This window comes from Taudactylus pleione, unplaced genomic scaffold (genome assembly GCF_031769625.1).
Source record: "Taudactylus pleione unplaced genomic scaffold, aTauple2 ptg000117l, whole genome shotgun sequence".
Taxonomy (NCBI): Eukaryota; Metazoa; Chordata; class Amphibia; order Anura; family Myobatrachidae; genus Taudactylus; species Taudactylus pleione.
Genome location: NW_028284519.1, coordinates 981,794 through 1,003,529, shown reverse-complemented (window position 1 = coordinate 1,003,529; position 21,736 = coordinate 981,794). Strand labels below are relative to the sequence as shown.

At 43.8% G+C, this 21,736-nt stretch overlaps 1 protein-coding gene across 3 annotated transcripts in view; it reads left to right on the top strand.

Moving 5' to 3' along the window:
• The window catches only part of CENPT (centromere protein T), a 121,765-nt gene that overhangs the window by 62,591 nt on the left and 37,438 nt on the right, over nt 1-21,736 (top strand). For all 3 annotated transcript variants that reach the window (XM_088471840.1, XM_088471838.1, XM_088471839.1), the window contains exons 9-10: nt 15,408-15,547; nt 18,076-18,139. In XM_088471840.1, the coding sequence (XP_088327966.1) occupies nt 15,408-15,547; nt 18,076-18,139 (204 nt within the window). The remainder of the gene's footprint in view (nt 1-15,407; nt 15,548-18,075; nt 18,140-21,736) is intronic.

Sequence of the window (21,736 nt, the reverse complement as noted above, 5' to 3'; positions counted from 1 at the left end):
AAGAAAGAATTTAAGAAGAAACACCTTCCAAATATATGTGCAGCCTGTGATCAATCCTTTATGGGGACTCCGTATATGGTATTTTGTTATTGTGTGCAGGAGCCTGTACCTGTTCCTAGGCAGTGTAGCCAGCTGCAGGAACTTCTGGAGTGGATGAAGAAATAATTTGTCTCTAAAGAGGATTTCTTGGTGTTACAGGTGTCAAAAAGATCTAGGTCCCAGATGAGACTGGATTATGAGTTTGGAGCAGCTTCGTCCGCATGAGCTTTAAAAGATGAAGTTGAGGATGTCTCAAGTGAAGAGTCAGGAGAAATTGGAGCACATACGAGAATGTTTAACATAGAGCTTGTAGAGAGTCTATTAAAAACCTGTCTATCAACTATATAGAAGCTTTGGAGCAGAGTGATGAACAGGACCTGTTGTTTGAAGATAGATCTAAGAAAGATGTAGAGCCTTTCCTGTACACAATGTCATGAAGTAAATTGTGACTAAAGTGGCAAAAACGGCATAAACGGTGTGCAGTGCTCAGGGTGGATGCTGCAGTTGCAGAATTGATGTATAAAAAACCCTTCCTTTAGAGGGTGGAGCTTTGTTTAAGGACTCTATGGGCCATATTCAATTTGGCTGCGAAAAGTATGCGCCAGGTGTTCAAAAGAATGCGGGTGTAGCGGCAGGTGCATTTTTGCAGAATTAAAAAAAAAAAAAAACTTTAGGGAGTTAAAAATGTTTACCCCCATTTTCATGTACCCCAAATTTTATAGGACTAGTTATTATTCCCCCCCAAAAAATCAAGTGCTATTCTTCACCACTTCTTCATAGCCGCAAATATGCACCTGCTGTGGCTATTACAAACCTCGACTTCCTTCAGCAGGCAAAAATGGGGGTACCCATAGTGATCCCCCATGTCTGGACATCTTTAGGGGGGTCCCAGGCACATTTCCCGAAAATTCCCATTTTTTTTCCATAGATTCAAATTCGCCGGGTTCCGTTTTCGCTCCTTTTAAATTGAATACGGGGATAAGCGTGCGCGCGCCCGATACTTTATCTCCACTCTAACCTCCGACGTGGAGCGAAAAATCCAGCACGGACTTATCGCTCCCATTATGAATATGGCCCTATGGATAAAAGGATGAAAATCTCTTTTACGAAATTGTATATTTCTACAGCTGTTTCTTTAAACTCTGGTATGGCTATGGCCTCTGTCTTCCGGGCATTACTTATGGAGAAATTTGTAAATAATGCAGAAGGCTGTGGTATTTCTATGGGAGACGTCTCTTGATGTATTGACATTTTCGGCAAGGGCTATGGCTGCTGGTATAGTGGCAAGAGGAGCTTTTATTGTTGCGCTCTCCAGGAATAGATTAGCAGCATTACTGTATGAGGGCTCAATGCTATTTGGAAGGAAACGGTAAACAATGATACAGAATATGACGGGAGGTAGGTCTATCTGACTACCACAAGTTAAGTGGATCAGGTGTCCAGTGTGGTCTCCCAAACAGCAGTTTAGGGACACTAGAAGTTATAGGACTGGCTGGCAGTACAGTCGCAGATACTCCTCAGGGAGACAAGTCAGTCGTTTTGTCAGTCCTATAGGAGATCCTACCCAAAGCAACAGTATCTACAATAAGTGCCTCACAACTTTGTCAGTGGGGGCAGACTTCTAAGATTTGCCAAAAGGTGCATGTTTTGTTCAGGACAGATGGATATTGGACTTCGTATCTCATGGGTACCAGATATAATTCAGAGAAGTTCTAAGAATGAATAGATTTGGGGAATCTGATGTTCCAGCTAGAATAGTAGAAATCATGGCCTTGGAAGACTATTTAAGAAAACTGATCAGTTGCTGCGCAATCTGTACCTCTGGTAGAAGTAATGAAACTGTATTTTATTCTCGTCTGTCCCTGATAAGGAAACCCACGGGGGATTTCCGAACAATATTGGGTCTCAGGGAACTGAACAGGTTTGTCCGAAAAGGCAATTTCACATGGAAACTAAGTAAATTTTAACGGGCATAAGAAGACAAGATGTCTAGCTTCGATAGATCTGAAGGACGCCTACTTCCATGTACCAGTCAACCGGCAATGCCAGAGGTACCTGCGGTTCTGTGTCCTAGACGAACACTTCCAATTTACTCATGTCCCGTTCTGTTTGGCAATCTCACCAAGGACGTTCAAAAAAAGTTCTTGTGACCCGTATGGCTCCTCTAAGAAAACAAAAGCTAGCGTTTTGACCATACCTCGACGATGTACTATTTTCTATGATTTCCCAGAGATCAGTATAAGACTGCCTAGGACAGACAATATAATTTCTACAATTCCATTGCTGGATCCTAAATTGGGAAAAGAGCCAATTAACACCAGTACAGCTGTTACAGTTTCTAAGCGTACAGGTAGCTATTCTACAACATGCAATTACGCTGTTAGAAGAAAGATACCAAAAAATTCAGGAATTATCCACATTTTTATGCACAGAGCTTCATCTTCTCAGTATGACGCCCTCATAGACGTAGTCCCGTAAGCATGAATGCGAATAAGAGAACTGCATAGGAATATATATATATATATATTTCAAATGGTAAATTAATTTACACAGGGGGCACAAAGGAACAATTGCTTTAAATATGTGTGTGTGTGTGTGTGTGTGTATATATATATATATATATATATATATATATATATATAATATATCTCAAATCTCAATTTATTCACTATACATAGGAACAAGTCATATTAATAAAACAGTTTAACAATAAAAACATCAGTTACATTATTAAATGATCAAACTCTCTAAAATAGGAAGGTTCATCTGGTAATCACTCGACTCCAGTATATAATTTAATGATTCCGATAGCTCTAAGTCAGTGCTTTTAAGTGCAGAAATATTAAATATAGGTGTTCTGATGCTCCAAGGTGGTGCTTTGCAAATAATAAATTACTTTTGGATGATGCAAAGAATGGTAATATGCAAATTTCAAAAGATGGGTATAGAGGGGTGAAAACACGACATCTTTTCGTTCAGTTGTGCTGCACTATGCTCTACCCCAGGGGTCAGGGAACTCTTTTACCTTTTACCCCAAAATATATTTAGATATGCCGACGTTACCCTCTTGATTTGAAAGGAAGAAAATCCTACAGTAGTGCCCCCATAGTTATTCCCCTGTAGCAGTGCCCCCATAGTTATTCCCCGGTAGCAGTGCCCTCATGGTTATGCCCCTGTAGCATTGCCCCCATAGTTATGCCCCTGTAGCATTGCCCCCATAGTTATGCCGCTGTAGCAGTGCCCCTGTAGTGTTGCTTGTACAAAAAAAACGAGAAAAACACTTACCTCAATCCCCGCTCCTGCATCTGCCGCCGTCCTGTCTGCCCGACTGCTCCTCTGAACTATGGGAGAGACGTCATTACGTCTCTCCCATAGTGCGCATGGAGAGAGCCAGAACCTGGAGTTCAGAAGAGAACTCCAGCCTCTGGCTAACGCGGTGCTACAGGGAAGGAGCCGGGCGCCCACTGGTAATAACATCTCAGCGGGCGTCCGTTTAGAGCCTCTCTGCGGCGCCGGGCTGGAGGTCACTGACGCCGGGTGCAGTGGGTGCGCCGCTGCACCCGGCGCCAGTGACCTCCATTCCTGGGGGTAATGGACGGACAGCCGGGCATGCAATGATTCACATGCATGCCCGGCTGTCCGTCCATTACCCCAGGAATTTCAGTTTTACCCCATGTGGGGTAATTAACCCCTCTTCCCTGACCACTGCTCTACCCTGTCAATGCTTTAGTCTGGGGGTGGAGGGAGGGTGCTAGCCGCTGTTGCTGTGTACTTAGCACTATGCTCAACCTCATAACCCCTGGTGATTGCTGATTACAAAAAACAGTGTGGGTGATTGAAAAACAATCAGTATTCAGTTTGTTACCCACACTGAATACACACAAGCAGATTAAATTGCAGGCACCGAGTAGCGTTTTTCTGGAGACATGAACACATCTGTTATATGTTTTCAAAGACTACAATCCATCTTCACTTCAAGACAGCTTTGGAGAGGGGATCCAGGCAGAATATTATGACTTTCCTAACCAGTTTCACCTTCAATGTAAGCTGAAGGTTTCATCAGACTTGCAGTGTCTGTATTTAAGCTGTTTTCATCCAATCAGAACCATATTCAGTCAGCACACAGATTTATTTATGTACTAATAGTGAATCTAAGTCTAATGGTTCTGTTTGTTCCACATTTCTATTATATAAACAATACTCCAAATTACCTATTTAAAAATACTACAAATACATATATATTATCCAATAAATACATTTAGGAGGTGGCATAATTAATTTACTCCTTATGGTAACACTCAAAAGCTCCTTCTAGTGTTTCAATTTATTACCTGAAATAAGATATCGAGACAACCACATAATGTCAGGACAGATAGCCTCGTGGGCTAAAACACAGCAACAATAAAGACAAGACCATGAGTTCTAATCCTTCGTGAGGTACCTTGATAGTTTTCAGTTTTATTGATATGTCGTCAGGGGCGTATCTACCCATTGGCCAGGATGGCACTCGCCAGGGGCGCCAACCAAAGGGGGGGCGCCGCCCGTCAGTGCCACCAGTAGCCAAGGGGTGGACAAGTCCCTCGGCCCCACAAGTGTAGGGCAGACCGCAGTGAGATCGGTCTGCCCTACACAGTTTACAAACAGACAGCCGCCAGCTGCGGCTGTGTGTTTGTAATAGCAGCCAGCTAATGAGAGTCAGACAGACTCTCATTAGCTGCTGCGTCGTCCGCGGAGGGAGCCAGCTGGAGCTCACTCATGAGCTCCATGTTCCGGCTCCCCCCGCAACATGTGACGGGAGAGACGTCATACGTCATGACATCTCTCCCATGCAGGAGAAGAGCGGGCCGAGACTCGGACAGCGGCGGTCGTGTCAGGAGCGGAGACCAGGTAAGTAGAATTTTTTTTTGTTCTGTGTGTGTGGATAAGCCTGGCACTACGGGGGGGGGGGGGGGTACTATTACTGGGGGCACTGTATATGGACCTACTACTGGGGTCTACTACTGTTGGCACTGTATAGGGGGGACTACTACTTGGGGCAATGCAGCATAGGGGGGATTACTACTGGGGGCACTGTATATGGGGGGCTACTACTGGGGGCAATGCAGCATAGGGGGGATTACTACTGCGTGCACTGTATAGGGGAGGCTACTACTGGGGGCAATGCAGCATAGGGGGGATTACTACTGGGGGCACTGTATAAGGGGGGTAGGGGGGTGCCAGTACATTACATTGCCAGGGGCGCTTGGATCCCTAGATACACCCCTGTATGTAGTCTAAAAATAAATAAAAATGTATAACCGCTATCGATTGGATTTATGTCTACCAAATTGAATTGCTATTTATTATAGACTGTAAGTAACATTAATCTAACTAGCCAATTCAGCACCGTAATTATTGAGCTTTTTTTTTTACTACTCACTCCCACTAACTTGGCTAGTAGTCCGGAGATAAAAGCACAGCAAATGTAATGGCAAAGTCCACAGTTCAAATCCCTAATACAGTTATACAGTATATAAACTATAGTAATAACATCAGTAACCTGTATTGAAGGAAATAATCCCAATACAACACTAACAGTCATGTACAGACACAAGAAAAGAGCTAAAAACAAAAAGACAATCACTTTCTACTTTAGTTTAATAGAATTTCAATATTTTCATTAAGCCCATTCAGCATTAGTGTCCCCAAGGTGAATATCTATTAGGCTTCTCTTTTGCACAACTGGATATATCTATCGCCGCCTCTGGGTGGTGGGGTTCAATACCTTGAATCGTAAGTACCTCCATATTGCCATCATGATTCAGGGAAACATGTTGGGACAGACTGTTTTTGTTCTTTTTCAATACATTCCTTCTGTGTTCGAGAAACGAACATTAAGGTTCCTTTTAGTCCTCCCAACATACTGCTTTCCACAAACACAAGTGACAAGGTAAAGAACATATGAAGACTGGCAATTGATAAAACGAATATTAGAAACCGTTACCAAAACTGAACCTCAACGCTTCTTTGTTTACTAAACTTGCATGTGATACAGGAGGTTTTCCCACATTTAAAGAAGCCCGATGGCTTAGAAAGCCATCTCAGTGCCCTTGGTTCAGAAAATAAATTGTAGTATTAACAAAGAAGCTAGGAGAAAGTTTTTCAGAAAAATCACCTATCTTAGATTCCGGTCTCCCTGTCTTAGGGAAGAACCTATCTAGCTTCAAAATCGAAAAATTATATTTGACTATTTTCTTGATCTGATTGCAGCAAACATTATATTTAGATATAAATGGAAGTATTCTTAACTCTTTTTGTTCTGAGTTAACCAATGGTCTGCTTTCCATGGGTATGAGGCAACTCCTATCTCTCATGGCAGCTTCTTTTAACGCATGATCCTGTGGATATCCTTGATCTCTAAATGCAATTGTATGATCTTTGGCTTGATCAAAAAAGTTTTCCTCATCAGAAAATTATGTTATCCGCAGATATTGTTTTTCCACTTATACTCTGTGCAACTGGAGTAATTCAAATAGTTGTTAAAATCAATATCGTTCTTATATATTTTGATCCAAATACAGTTATCCCTGATCGAGAGAGCAACATCCAGAAAGTTAATTTGAGTAGAGTGAAAAGAGTGCGTGAACTTAAGCCCAAAAGTGTTAGAATTGAGATGCTGAACGAGAGAAGAAATAGAATCAAAATCCACATTCCAAATAATAAAAAGTAAAATCTATGTTCCGCCCATACAGCATCAAATTTGTTACATATAGGCTCCCCCAGACATATTGGTCTTCAAAGAGACCCATATACAAGTTGGCAAAGCTGGGGTTGAATTTAGTGCCCATGGTGGTATCATGCACACGTAAGTAACTCTGTATGAAATAAAAAATAGTTATGTGAAAGAATACATTTTATCGACTTCAATACAAACCCGCGTCATCCCACTTCCAACTCCCCATCCGAGCGCAGGCTTTAACTCCATCCTCATGGAGGAAGTTGGTGTAAAGTGACTCCACGTCGCAGGTCAATAATATGTAGCCTTGCCACCACTTCACATTGCCCACACGTTGTAAAAAGTGGGCAATGTCTCTCTAATGTAGGAGCGGAGTGAGACTGCAAGAAGAAGTCAACAAAAGCCGAAAGGTTAATGGTGAGGGACCCCACACCAGAAGTAATGGGGTGACCAGGAGGTGACATAAGGGACTTGTGAATCTTACGGAGGTATTAGTAAGTGGGGATAACAGGAAAAGGATTAAATAAAAAATCATGTTCCTCCTTAGATATTGCTCCCTTGACCAGGGCCCGTGCCAATAAGCACTTTTAACTCTTTTAGGTATCTAGCTGTCGAATTCGGAGTTAGATTTTCATAAAATGTTTTATTATTAAACTGCCTGGTTGCCTCGTCTAGATAGTCCTTCTTAATCTAAATAACTCTGTTATGAATATTGAGATTATCTCTTAATTTTCTTATTTTTTTATAACATAGTGTTCTTAGATCCTCTATAGTAATGACATAGAAAGTCTTAATAAAAACACTTTTGTGCTTGGATAAAATTGATTTATTCTTAAAAGTTTTTTCCCGCGTCCTTCTATTCCAATCAAAGTTTTTTGGGGTTTGTGTCTTAGTATTGGCTTCTAGCCATAGGGCATTTAAAATCTAAAGGGCACCTTCATCTCCATTGTCAAGTACAATCGGTTCTCCTTCTATATCTCTTTGTCTTAAGGACTTACTTGCGAAATATCTTTTTCTACAATCACCCACATTGTTTTTTGTAATCAGCAATCACCAGGGGTTACGAGGTTGAGCATAGTGCTAAATCACACAGCAACTGTGGCTAACACCCTCCATCCACCCCCAATCCACTGAGACTCCAGCATTGAAAGGGTCGAGCATAGTGCAGTACAACCAAGTGGAAAGCTGTCCGGAGTCCTCCCCTGTATGCCCATCTTCTGCAATTTGCATATTACCATTCCTTGCATCACCCAAAAAGATTTATTATTTGCAAAGCACCACATTGGAGCACCAGAACACCAATATTTAATATTTCTGCACTTTAAAGCACCGACTTAGAGCTACCGGAATCAATAAATTATATACTGGAGCGGTGTGATTACCAGATGAACCTTCCTGTTTTAGAGAGAGAAAAAAAATGTGTGTGTGTGTATATATATATATATATAATTTCAAACACTAATTTCTTTGAATACAGTGAATGTTCCAAAATATTGCAATAATTTGTCAAGCTGACCAACCACTTCACGGTCATTCCCATCTGGCCAGTCCCTACACTGACTCTCAGATATATGATCTTTGATCTGTCACATTTGGCTCAAGCTTACACACATTTTAAACATGAATATGGGTCCCTGCTTAAAGAGACAGGACCACACCCAGGGATATCAATTAAGAAGCACCTGGGGATAGACTGACAAAGATTGTCTTACATTTGAAAAACAGGATGCCCTAGCAAGTGTGTCCACAAAATTAAAATAAATAACAGGCTTAATCCAAATTCAAATGTAAGACAAACTTTGTCAGTATATCCCCTACTAACAAACTAACTAACATTCCCTATTCAAAGGAATTACAGTTTGAAAAGTACGGTAAGTGCCGAGTTTGTATGATATTTTTTATGTAGATGCTGTGGTCACATACATATATACCACTAATACTTCCTGAAGCAGCAAAGTGTACAAACCAGCACTCACGTTTAGTAGGTAGAAATGTTCCTTTATTCACATAGTGACAAGCAGCAGCGCTGCAACAGCCCGACATCCGTTTCAACTGTAATGACAGCCTTCCTCAGGGGCTGTCGGTTAAACAGACGTCGGGCTGTTGCAGCGCTGCTGCTTGTCACTATGTGAATAAAGGAACATTTCTACCTACTAAACGTGAGTGCTGGTTTTTAAACTTTGCTACTACAGGAAGTGTTAGTGGTTTATGTTTTGTTTAGGACCGTGCACCCCCTTGCCTATTATGAATGAGTGCTACCTTCTCTGATGTACAGTGTTCTCCTCAGAAATTTTTTCCAGCTGGGTGGGTGGGGGGCCTTCGCAATTATGCGCGTGCCGGGAAAAGGGGTATCTCCCTTACCATTCCAGCCCGATAGGTCTCAGGCTGCTCCCCCACTAGCGCTCAGTCAAAAGTGCCCATTATGCATTGCCCCCCGTAGTTTTGCTTTGCCCTTATGCAGTGCCCCCAGGCTGAAGTAGTGCCCCTATGTATTGGCCCCAGACTGGTCCCTTATGTAGTGCCCCCAGGCTTAAATAGTGTCCCTTATGCAGTGCCCCCAAGCTGGTCCCTTATGCAGTACCCCCAGGCTTAATAGTACCCATTAGACAGTGCCCCCAGACTGGTCCCGGATTTAGCCCATAACTTACCTTAACTTGCTCGCCGCTCGCGCTCCCACTCCTGCTGCCGCTGCCTCGCTCTGACTGGATCTAACTAGATCCAGCAGGCGCGCGGGACAGGCTCCTCATGTCGCGAGTGATGTCATAACGCACTGCATCACTGGGAACGCTTGCCTCTGAAGCGATCGGAGGCTTCTTTAGCCTCCGGTCGGCGGGGGAAAGTGCCAGGCGGTAGGCTGTCTCTGCTGGGTGACGCGCCCGCAGAAAACAGTGCATGTATGTGTGTGTATGTGTATAATATATATAATAATCTTCAGGGTCCATAGTGATACCTTGGGGATATTATGGATGGAGAGATCCAGGCACCAAACAGTTAAAGATTCAGCTCCCATGATGCCTTGGGTCCTCCTCCATATATTCCCCACCCCTGGCCCAAAGCCTTCAGTTGTCCATTTGGTGCGGCAGGATCAAGACGCAACTTTGTAACGGGACTGCTCAGGCAGTCCTAAGTTTTTATGTTTTTGGGTTGGCAGTACTAAGCGTCTGAATTAAGACTCATATGCTGCAACTCCATCTACCTCCGCCGGGCCACAACAACAGTAACTGGGCTGGTGATTTCGGCGGGTCGCGGCTGAGCTTGCTAGCAGCAATGCTGCGACCTGGACTGCAACCAGACGCACGGAGATGTCCGGTAAGGCGGTTCCTCGCTTATGGGGAATCGTGCGTGGCAATCCTTGCTTCTGGTGTCAGACGCACCAGAAGCCGCTGCAGTCAGGGCCTGGGATTGTCCGCGTCCTCACTACACCACCAGGACCTTATCGTCTCACACTGGGGATTGGCAGCAGATGATTCTGCTTCCACGAGGCCAGCGTACCTAGCTGGTTAATGCAGCTTAGGGGAGGTAGGCGTTCACCCGGCAGCTCCTCCCCTAACCCAGACGCAGTCCCTACGAAGGATTTTGCGTGTCTGAGTTGCTACGCCTACCCTCCACATGTATATGAGATGCACAAGTGCGCTGTTGTAGCTGTTGGTCTCATGAGGGTTTGGGTCAGTCTCCATGTATATCTCTCCCGTGGTTAAGGTATACAGAGCTCTCTATTTTACCATTCCTGGTGTTTGGTTAGTTGATTTAGAGTCCATTGTAATTATATTACATATGCATTGTATGTGACTGTTTGCTAGCTGCTATTGACACCGTCTTTTATTTCTGCCTGTCAATTATAACTATTGCTATTTTTTCTCTCCAACCTTTGGGGTGGAGGTTTTCTTTGAGCACTTCGCATTCATTTTAGATATTGTGAAGACTGTCACATAGCATTGCATTTATTACCTTTTATAGTGGCATGATACAGGATCAAAGAGGCTGCTAGAAGTCTTACCTTTCCATGGAAAGGTACTTTTTGGAGCAGAGTTGGATAAAGTTATAGCTACTCTGGCAGCTTCAAAATCTGCAGGTCTATAAAGTCTAAGCAAGTTTCTTTTCGGTCCTTCCTCTAGGTCGACTAGTTTTTGCAAGGCGACATACTAAGAGGTCTGGCCCGCCAAGACGTATAGCTTCTAAACCTTTGGCCTGATGGGGCGGGCCTTCTCCTGGGGGATCCCCGGGTGGGAGGCCCTATACTAAATCTAAAAACCCTCAACAGGTTTATCCATGTATCCAAGATGGAAACTCTCCTGTCAATTATTTTGGCAATGGAGCCAGAGGATTACATTGTTTCCCTGGACATTCAGGATACATATCTGCATGTTCCTATTATACCATCCCACCAACAATTTTTACGGTTTGCTGTCCTTCAGCAGCAGTACCAATTTCAGGCTCTACCCCTTGGCCTATTTACGGTTTCCCGGGTGTTTACCAAAATAATGTCATGACGACCTATATCAGGGAGTCAGAATTCTTTCATATCTGGACGACCTTCTGATATTGGCACAGTTGTTTTAAAAAGCCATCTTCAACTGACCATAGCCTGCTTACGAAAGTACAGTTGGTTAATCAATTGGAAGAAATCACTTTCTCCAACACAGCAGATGGTACAACTGGGAGCGTTGCTTGGATTCTCAGGCACAAACGGTGTTTCTGCCAGAGGACAAGATTGTGGCACTGTCATTACGAATACGCAAGCTGCTACACAAGCAAAGGGTAGCCATTCTGTTAGCAATGCAGGTTTTGGGTTCAATGGTTTCCACCTTCGACATGGTGGGGTATGCCCAATTCCATTCCAGGCCTCTGCAAAAGTTGATTCTCTCCAAGTGGAACAGACAGTATCATCTGATATGTTCTCAGAGGATCATTCTCACTCCAGAGGTTCGTCACTTTCTCCTGTGGTGGCTGAGAAAGGATCATCTGAACAAAGGGCACCCATTCTGGATTCCAAATTGGGTGCCTCTCACCACAGACGCCAGTCTTCGCAGAGGGGGGGCAGTGACAGGTCATCACACCTTTCAGGGAAGATGGACAAATCAGGAAAGTCATCTGCCAATAAACATTCTGGAACTGCGAGCAGTGTACAAGGTACTTAACATGGCACAGAAACTGCTCCACGGCTGGCTGATCCAGATTCAGTCCGACAATGCGACTACAGTGGCCTACCTCAATCATCAGGGAGGCACAAGAATTTACGCAGCCATGAAAGAAGTGACAAAGGTTCTGATTTGGGCAGAACGTCATCTTCCAGCCATCTCTGCAATATTCATACCGGGAGTACTCATTTGGGAAGCAGACTTCCTAAGTTGCCAGAACATACACGCCGGAGAGTGGTCTCTATCCGGGAGTGTTTCAGCTCCAGGTAAACAAATGGGGTCTACCAGAGAGAGATCTCATGGCGTCGCGTCACAACCCCAAGGTCCCCTGGTACGAATCCTGGTCCAGAGGCCCATCAGCAGCCTTCATGGACGCACTGGTAGTAAGATGGGACTTCATGCTGGCGTATCTCTTTCCTTAGATTTCTCTCCTTCCAAGAGTTCCCAGGAAATTCAAGCAGGGAGGTGGAGCAGTAATACTGGTGACTCCGGCTTGGCCCAGACGTCATCGGTTCACCAACTTACAGAATCTGTCTGTAGACAGTCCGTATCCTCTTCGGCAGGATCTGCTAACGCAGGGTCCCTGCCGGCATCCGGACTTACCTCTCCTGGCTTTGACGGCGTGGCTCTTGAATCTTCCATTTTAAGAGCAACAGTTTTTCTAGTTCTATAATTCAAACAATGCTTAGGGCATGAAAGCCTGCGTCTGCCAGCATCTATTGTAGAGTTTGCCATTCTTTTTGGTCAGTGGTATACCCATTGGAAGTATGATCCTAAGGTGTTCAGAATTTTCAGGGTATTGGCTTTTCTTCAGGCAGGGTTAGACAGCGGTCTCCGCCTGGCCACTTTGAGAGTACAGGTTTCTGCACTGTCAGTCTGGTTCCAGAGGAAAATTGCCTCATTACCAGAAGTTAGAATTTTTTTCTAAGGAGTTCTGCGAGTTCCGCTTCCTTTTATTCCACCGGTAGCACCATGGGATTTGTCTTTGGTTCTTAAAGGGCTACAAGCTTCCCCATTTGAACCTCTAGACTCTGTAGATTTGAAGTGGTTGACAGAGAAGACACGTTTTCTTCTCGCTATCTCTTCTGCTCGCAGAGTCTCTGATTTGGCAGCGCTTTCTTGTCGCTCTCCACTTTTGATTTTGCACCAGGATAAAGCTGTTCTTCGTACAAAGGAGGGTTACCTTCTTAAGGTAGTGTCCCGTTTTCATGTAAATGAAGAAATTGTTGTTCCAGCTTTTCAAGCTCCAGATCTTTTATGTAGTTGAAGCCTCCCTGGATGTAGTTTGTGCTCTCCGTATCTGTGTGGAGCGCACAAACTCTGTTAAAATCAGATGCTCTTTTTGTATTATATGGTTTTCACAAACGAGGATGGCCAGCTAATAAGCAGACTCTGGCGAGATGGCTACGCATGACTTTCTCACAGGTGTACACACAGGCTGATCTCCTTGTCCCAAACACGGTGACAGCTCATTCTACTCGTTCTGTAGGGCCATCGTGGGCATTTAGTCATGGTTATTTTGCTGAACAATTGTGCAAGGCAGCCACGTGGTCTTCTGTCCACACTTTTCTTAGGTTCTATGTCTTTGATACTTTTGCCTCTCATGATGCTTCCTTTGGGTGACGAGTTCTCCTTTCTGCTCAGGAGTGTCCCCCACCCTAGGAGAACTGCTTTAGGACATCCCCAATGGTGTCCCTGTGGATCCCTATGGACCCTGAAGAAGAAAATTAGAGTTATGGTTGACTTACTTAGATAACTCCTTTTCTTCGAGTTCCATAGGGTCCACAGGGCACCTACCCTGACTCACCTGGCTGCATGGGTAATTTTTTCTTTCGGTCACAGATTTCCTCATATTGTGTAAGTGTGTTTCTGGTGTACGATTGCTCTTCCTTTTACTCTTTCCTGCTCCTGCCTCGAGGCTTGTTAACTAAACTGAAGGCCTATGGCTAGGGGCGGGGTATATATGGAGGAGGACCCGAGGCATCCTGTGAGCTGAAGCTTTAACTGTTTGGTGCCTGGATCTCTTCAACCAAAATATCCCAAAGGTATCCCTGAGGACTCCATGGACCTCGAAGAAAAGGAGTTATGTAGGTAAGTCTACCATAACTATAATTTTTTATATATGTATGTATGTAGATAGATAGATATATATGTGTGTATACTGTGTAAATATATATATATATATATATATATATATATATATATGTGTGTTCTCAGACAATGTGGCAGTAGTGGCCTGTTTGAATTGCCAGGGCGGTACCAAAAGCCAGGCTCTAATGAGCGAAGTAGCAAGAAACATGGCATGGGCATAAAAGCACCTGAAGTTCCTATCAGTACTAAATGTGCCAGGCAAAGAGAATACTGTTGCAGTCTTTGTCAGCTAGAAGCAGGTCCTTCTGGGAGAATGGGAGCTGAATGTACAAGTGTTCCATGCCATAGGGAGGATGTTCGGTTGTCCAGAAACTAACCTTGTGGCAACACACCTGAATACAAAGCTGCTTCACTTCTTCTCTAGATATCATCTGCCACGAACGCACGGTATAGGTGCTTTCTTATTTATGTGGAGGTTTCAGCTTGGTTGTGTTTCCACCATTTCCTATGATGACTCGCTCGCTGAAGAAAATCAGGGAAGAGCATGTGGAGGTATTAGCAATTCTGCCATACTGGCCAAGAAGATCATGGTTGTCAACAGGATGTAGTCAGCTGAGGCCACTGGTCTAAATGCCGACACTGATATCCCAACAAGGGAGTAAAAATAGGCGTTGAAATGCTGACGCCTATCTTAATCCCGACGCCGGAAAGCAGACGGACGGATTCCCGAGCGAAGTAAGTCCGGGGCGCCCACCCTCTTAACCGTGGGGGTTAGTGTTAGATTTTTTTTGGGTGGGGGGGGGGTAGGGTTGGCACCCCTAGGGGGAGGGTTGGGGTCAGGCACTACTGGGGGGGGGAGTTAGGTTTAGGCACGAAGGAGGGGGGTCTTAGGTTCTGTAACTAACGGGGAGGGTTAGGCTACCAGAATGGAGGGTTAGAGGGGGAGGAGTAAGTATACTTACCCGACCCCTGTTTGGATACCAACCATTGGGATGTCGCTGTTTGTATTCTGACAGGAGGCATCCCGACATCCAACATATCATACCGATTCTTTCTCAACCACTATGGAAATTGCAATAGAGGAACCATGGATATTACCGATCAGGTTGGATCTTTTGTATCAGGGGCCACTGCTCTATTCAAATCTACTGAACCTTAGTTTGACGGTGTGGAGATTGAGCATAGATTGTTGAAACATCGCAAGTTTTGCAGTTCCTACAGGACTGCTTCATGAAACGTCTAGCGGTGGCAGCGATAAAAGTACAAATTTCCGCTCTAAGCATCCTTTGTTGGAGATTGCTATGGCTGAGGTTTGTTTTCTAAAAGTCCTGGTGAATGATTGAAACATGGGTGTAACCACAGTGATGTATTTAGATATTGGCAATTGAAAACTGATGCAAAACTTGAATGTTGTTCTTTTGCAGTGTGGGTAATGTAAATCTGAGCCTACCAGATCTGCAGGAGAAAGAACACGTTAAAGTGTTTAGAAATTTCAAGAAAAAAAGAAGGATCGACATATCTGATTTTGAGAGAGAGGTTGATGAAAGACTGCCTAAGAACAGAGGTATCACCTTCCTGTACAGGACTTCCATATTTCCAAAATTATATTTAATTGTAAATCAAAATCCTTATTATAGAAAATGCCCCTCCCTGCAGCTTGTAACATGCCGTATTGGAGATTTATGGAGGGATTCCGCATAGAAATTGAAATTATGTTAGTGAAAGACCAACATATAAACTAACACGTCCACAATTATGGTCCGATTAACTCTAGTTGGTGGTGCTCCCCAGAGCCTGGAATACACCTGTATATTTAGAAAAAAGAGTAGAGATGGACTCTCTTGCTGGGGCACTCTTGTCAAGGGGATGTAGTCGGCATCTCGGCGTGCAGGATACCGACTGTCTGAATACCAGCGCCGAACTCCGACAGGTCGGGATCCCGGCAGCAGTATCCCAACCGCCGGCATCCCAAAGGTACGTATCGGGGTGTTAGGGGGAGGTTAGGTTAGGGTTAGGTAGCACTGGTTAGGGAGTGTTAGGATAGGGTGCGAGGAGGGGGAGGTTAGGTTTAGGCACTTGGGTGGGAGGTTAGGGTTAGGCATCGGGGAGGGAAGGTTAGGGTAGGGGTTAGCAAAATACTTACCTGTCTTCCCTATGGGTGTTGGTATTCTGACCAGCGACATCCCGACAGCCGGGATTTCATACCCAACCCCTTGTCAAGTATTGTTAAGACTATAAAATAAAAGCTATATTTTATAAGTTTCAAATATATCTGTTTTGACAAACATAAATCACAGTACAATCATAAAAACATTTATATGGGTATTCCCCCTTCCTTTATATATTCTCTATACTTTCATAGAAGGTATAGCCACCTATTATGTGTATATTATGAGGAAAAAGGCTTCAATGTGGCAAAAGGAGGATTGTATCATAAATATAAAAAGGCGAAAATATTATGGGCAATATTGCAATACCTACTTGTGTAATGCACTTGAAACACAGTTGTTATAATGGCAATAGATATTGTAAAATGGACTACTATTCTACCAGTGAGAGCATATTCGATTGTCAGCAGGGAAACACATAACCTTGCCCATGTGATATTATTGATAAATATTCACTCGTAAATCTTTGTTATATGAATACAATGTAATATCAAACAAGTTAGAGGTATGTCCATACATCATATATTGCATAGACAAATTTATACCAGAGGTCCATGTATACCGGGAGTTTGAGAAGTGTGATACTTCCAGCATTTTACGCATGATTGTGGTGCATCTGTAACCATGATGGTTAATCATTGTTTACCTTTTATATTGCTGGCACTCGTGAAATGCTTTAACTCACATTTGTCTATCTACTGGCGTTTCGGGATTCCCATAGAGTTGTCGACACGCTAACTACATACTCTATAAATCGCTATCATAAATAAGATGTTGCTGTTGTGTTAATATCTTTATTTGCAAAAATGATTCCCATCTGCTGTATCTAACCTCTGGATATATTCGCAACATAAGCTGCCTCTGAACAAAGGTCTAAAAAGTATTTTGGCTTCTACTTCCCGATTACCCAACTATGGTAACCAGGTGAGGTGATGGCAGGAAAGCTGTGGTCTGAATTAAAGGCAATCCAATTGAAACATCCGTATACCAGATACCTGTATTATATGCCTCATACTTCCTCTTACAATATTTATAGTACCTCATATACATGGATCTACAAATGTGTCCTCATATTTGCTGCAGTCGCATCATAGAGCCCCTCTTAGCGTGCCTGGTCTCATGAGACTCTGTAAGTACTGGGCGTCTTTTTTTGCATCTTTTTTTGCCGAATATTTGTCTAAGTCGCAATGCGATGTGGTTGGGACGTTCAGTCATTCAGTACCTGCAGTGGGGCCGTTTGCGATATTATGCAGCACGGCAGACCAAACTATGTCGCTAGTAGCCGCGGGAGCGCGCATGTTGGGTGTTCACACTGAGCGTTTCAGACGATTGTCATTCCGATTCGGCCTGAAACAACATATTGTGCCGACATTGTCTCAGTATGTACCCAACTTAAGTCACATACAGATATACAAGTGTCACATATGAAATTAATCAGCACAGTCTCCTGGTGTGTCCTAGTCGCATCGCATTGCAACATTGATGAATTTTTGCCAAAGAAAGACCGCTGTCAAGGTTGCATGGGACCTGACTGCTCACTAATGCCAGGCGAGGACACATCTGTAATTATCTTTTACAGTCACAATTTCTCCAAGAAAATCAGCTTAATTTAATGATAGACATTCATAAATATCAAGGGACTTTTTCTCTTGCTTTTTACAGAAACCCTATGCAAAGCATATTCCATAAATTCATGGTGTTGTACATAAGCAAAATCTGCAAGGTTCTAAGTGCCTTCACTAAATTGTGTATTATGTACTAGGTGTCCCAACAAAATTTTTTATTAACCGGTTTTCACTTTGTTTCAGTAAAACATGTACTGTAGTTTGGCTTGTGCTAAAGATATTCCGTGCCACGGGACTGTTCCTTGATATAAATGTTCAGCAAATACCTTTTCATTCTTACTAATTTATTTGTTTTTCAGATGATACTTTAGAGGACAAAATTGAAGCTTCGTCTTCATCAGGAAGTTCATACACAATGCCAAGGTAAAGAGGAGATATGTTTGTTTTTTCTAGTGATTTTTTTAAACAGTACACACTTTTTTGTTGTTAAAACATTGCCATCTGTACATTTAATCTTATTTCAGAAACTTAACTACAGCCAACTTTTTCATATTTTGTGTATGTTCTACGGCAGTGATTCCCAACCTCGGTCCTCAAGGCACACTAACAGTCCTGGTTTTAGTGATATCCATGATTGTGCACAGATGGTTAAATCAAAATAACTGAGGCACTAATTAAGTCACTTGTGCTGAAGTATGGCTATCCCTAAAACCTGGACTGTTAGTGTGCCTTGAGGACCGTGGTTGGGAACCCCTGTTCTACGGGAACTGAATTTAATTGTGAACAAAGTCCTGAATTTTTTTATCTTAAAATAGGGACTTTTTTCCTACTTTGCATCTACTCGGGAGGTTTAAAATAAATTCTGCTAATTCCCATTGGACACCCGCGTTAACTTTAGGTAGATTTCTATTTGAACAGGAAAAATTTTCTACCATGTGTTTATTCACCCACTCTAATCCGCGTTAATGGAACCGGTGGATAATTGAATACAGATCTTAGAATAAACGTATTCACTGTAACTTTGCTGTATCCTGGGTGAGCACACTATTGTTATGCTTGCATCCCTGGAAGATGGTACATTTTTACATGTTCTATTTTAATTTGACCTGCAGAAAAGGCACTGGGTTCTCTTTGAAAGTGCCGAACCGCATTGATTTACATTTGCTCTTATCTATTCAATTTTTGCTGATTCTGAGGTGAAACTGATACTTGTAGATTAATAATCTCATTGCTTTGGTGAAATGGCTGTGTGCACTTCATTGCCAGTCTCCACAGTGATCAGTGGGGGAGATGTGTTATCTGCGCTGATACAGCTTCTCCCCCTGTATTATTGTGGGGTTGGGTGGTTAATGGTATCTACAAGATAGTGCGCCAATGTGCCATCCAATGTTTGACCGTTCCGACAGCTGCAGCTTATCATTCCCCTATCACCACAGCAGGACAGCACTGGCTGCGGCTGCGGGGCTCTGTGCACATGAGATCTCTCGATGCTTGTGAGATCTTGCGCATGCACAGTGGAGTCGACTGGGATGTGAGACACAGCACTCGGCTGATGCGCTGTGGGCTCTGGCAGGGTTCGCTGGAGGGGGGAGTTTTCACACTCCCACTCCAGCAGACAAGATGTCTATACATCTCGTTGGTACTGCTCGGTAAAGAGGGAATCGGTATGATATCCCGGCTGCCGCATGCCCGGGAGTTCGAATCCCGGCAACGGCAGCCCAACAAAACAGCAGAGCCTGGCAGCGGAAGCCCGACAGCACTGGAAATCCCGATCGTGGTAAGGTAAGTATCAACTAATCTCCCCCCCTGTACCTAACCCTAACCCCCCCCCCTTCCCTGCTGCCTAAACCTAAGTCCCCCGGGGGGTGCCTAACCCTCCCTCCCCCTAGCCTAACCATAACCCTCCTGGGGGGGTGCCTAACTCTAAGTCCCCCCCCCCCCCGGGTGCCCTAAACCTAACCCTCTCCCCAGACGGCTGTCCGCTCAGGGTGCCCGGCATCCGCTCGATCGGGATGCCGGGCATCGGGGAAATGAGCGGCGTCTAGATATAGATATATACGCCGGTCATTTATCCCACAGCGGGATAAAGCAGTCAGGAAGCCGGCAGCCGGCTTCCCGATTGTATACCGGTAAAGAGACGAAGCAGGTAGAGTTATAGCAGCACTATCAGTGCCACTATAATGCATCTCCCCCAGTGTTCTCTATGTGAGTACCTGTCTCCCCTGTTCACCTGTTGCAGAGAAGAATGAAATGGTTCTCTACTGAACACTCTGGGATGAGGCTAATTCATAATATGCAGCATCGGGTTAATACCTAGCTATTATAAAAGTTTGTCACTCTTAAACAATGTTGTTAAAATTAGTAATCTTAAAGCAAAGTAAATCTACTACTCATTTAAATCCATAATATAAAACAATAGAAAGCTGTCAGTAAACTAAAAAATATATTTATTAGAGACAATACATACACGCAGCCACTGTAAGTACACATAAAAACATATATAATCGGTAAAAAATGGAGCCGTCACACAAATGTGTTAACATACATGTTGCTTCCTTGCGCGCTAAACAGCCCTTCTAGTCGTGCCATGCCGTGGGGTGACTGTAGCACTGAGCGTCTTTTTGTGCCACTTAACCCTTCAAATGCGTCTTATTCACAAAGCGATGTGAATAGGATGCACAAGCAGGGTCTGCTGATTAAAATGATATGCAGCATGCCTATATTCTGTGTGCAACTGGGGGTGTATCTGTATGCAAAATGCTACGTTAAAGTGTCACAGCCGCTGACACTGTAACGGAGTACAGATGCTCCTCACTTAACGGCCTACCTATTTAGCGACCGCTCGGACTTATGATCCGAGCTACGACCAGCTAACTTTGGCCTGCACTACAGTTCCAAAGTATGCAGGACACAAAAAAACATAAAAGGACAGACCCTGCTGCAAGAGGGTGGTGTGGCTGTGACGCGGGACACACAGAATACCCTGCCTGCCATGAGGGAAAGGACGGACTGGGATGTGGTGCACTCTCTGAGGTGGGGCCCACTCAGGCAAGCGTCACCCTTTGCCCGGGTCCTGCTGCTTCCCGGCCACACTATACGTCCTTGCTTAGCGAATGATTCGATTAACGACCTAGTCGTAGGTACAGAGCTCTGTCGATAAGCGCGGAGCATCTGTGTATTGCATGCAGATATACCCGCACACAAAATATAGGCATGCCGCATATCATTTTAATTAGCAGAAGCTGTTTGTGCATCCTATTAGCATTGCTTTATTACAACTGGTGTGAGCGGGGGAAATGTTACTACAGGGGTGAAGTAGCGGAATGTATTACTCTAGAGATAAGGGGAATAAGTTATTACAAGTGTGAGTAAAGGTAATGTGTTACTACAGGTGTGAGGGAGGGATTGTATTTCTACACAGGTGAAGGAGGGGACTGTTAAATGTGTTACAACACTGGCGGGAAATGTGTTACTACAGAGGTGAGCAAGTATAATGTGTTAATACACAGGTGAGGGAGTGGAATGTGTTCGTACACAGGTGAGGGAGGGTAATGTCTTACTATAGCAGTGATGTATTCCTATAGAGGTAAAGGATTAATGTGTTACTGGAGTGGTGAGACAGTAAATATCTAAGGTCTACCCGGGTGAAACCGGGTACATCGGCTTATATTTATATAGAGATAGATATAGATGTATATGATATTTATTTAATAATATATTATTATATATAACCAGTTATTTTTATAGGGCACGCATATTCTACAGCGCTTTACAGAGCATATTTGGCCATGAACATCAGTCCCTGCCCCAGCGGAGCTTACACTCTGTATTCCCTACCACATATCATTTTTGTTGGGAGCCAATTAACCTACCAGTATATTTTTTTGGATTGTGGGAGAAAAACGGAGCACCCGGAGGAAACCCACACACGCACAGGGAGAATATACAAACTCCACAGTTAGGGCCGTAGCGGGAATTGAACCCATGACCTCAGTGCTGTGAGGCAGTAATACCATCTGT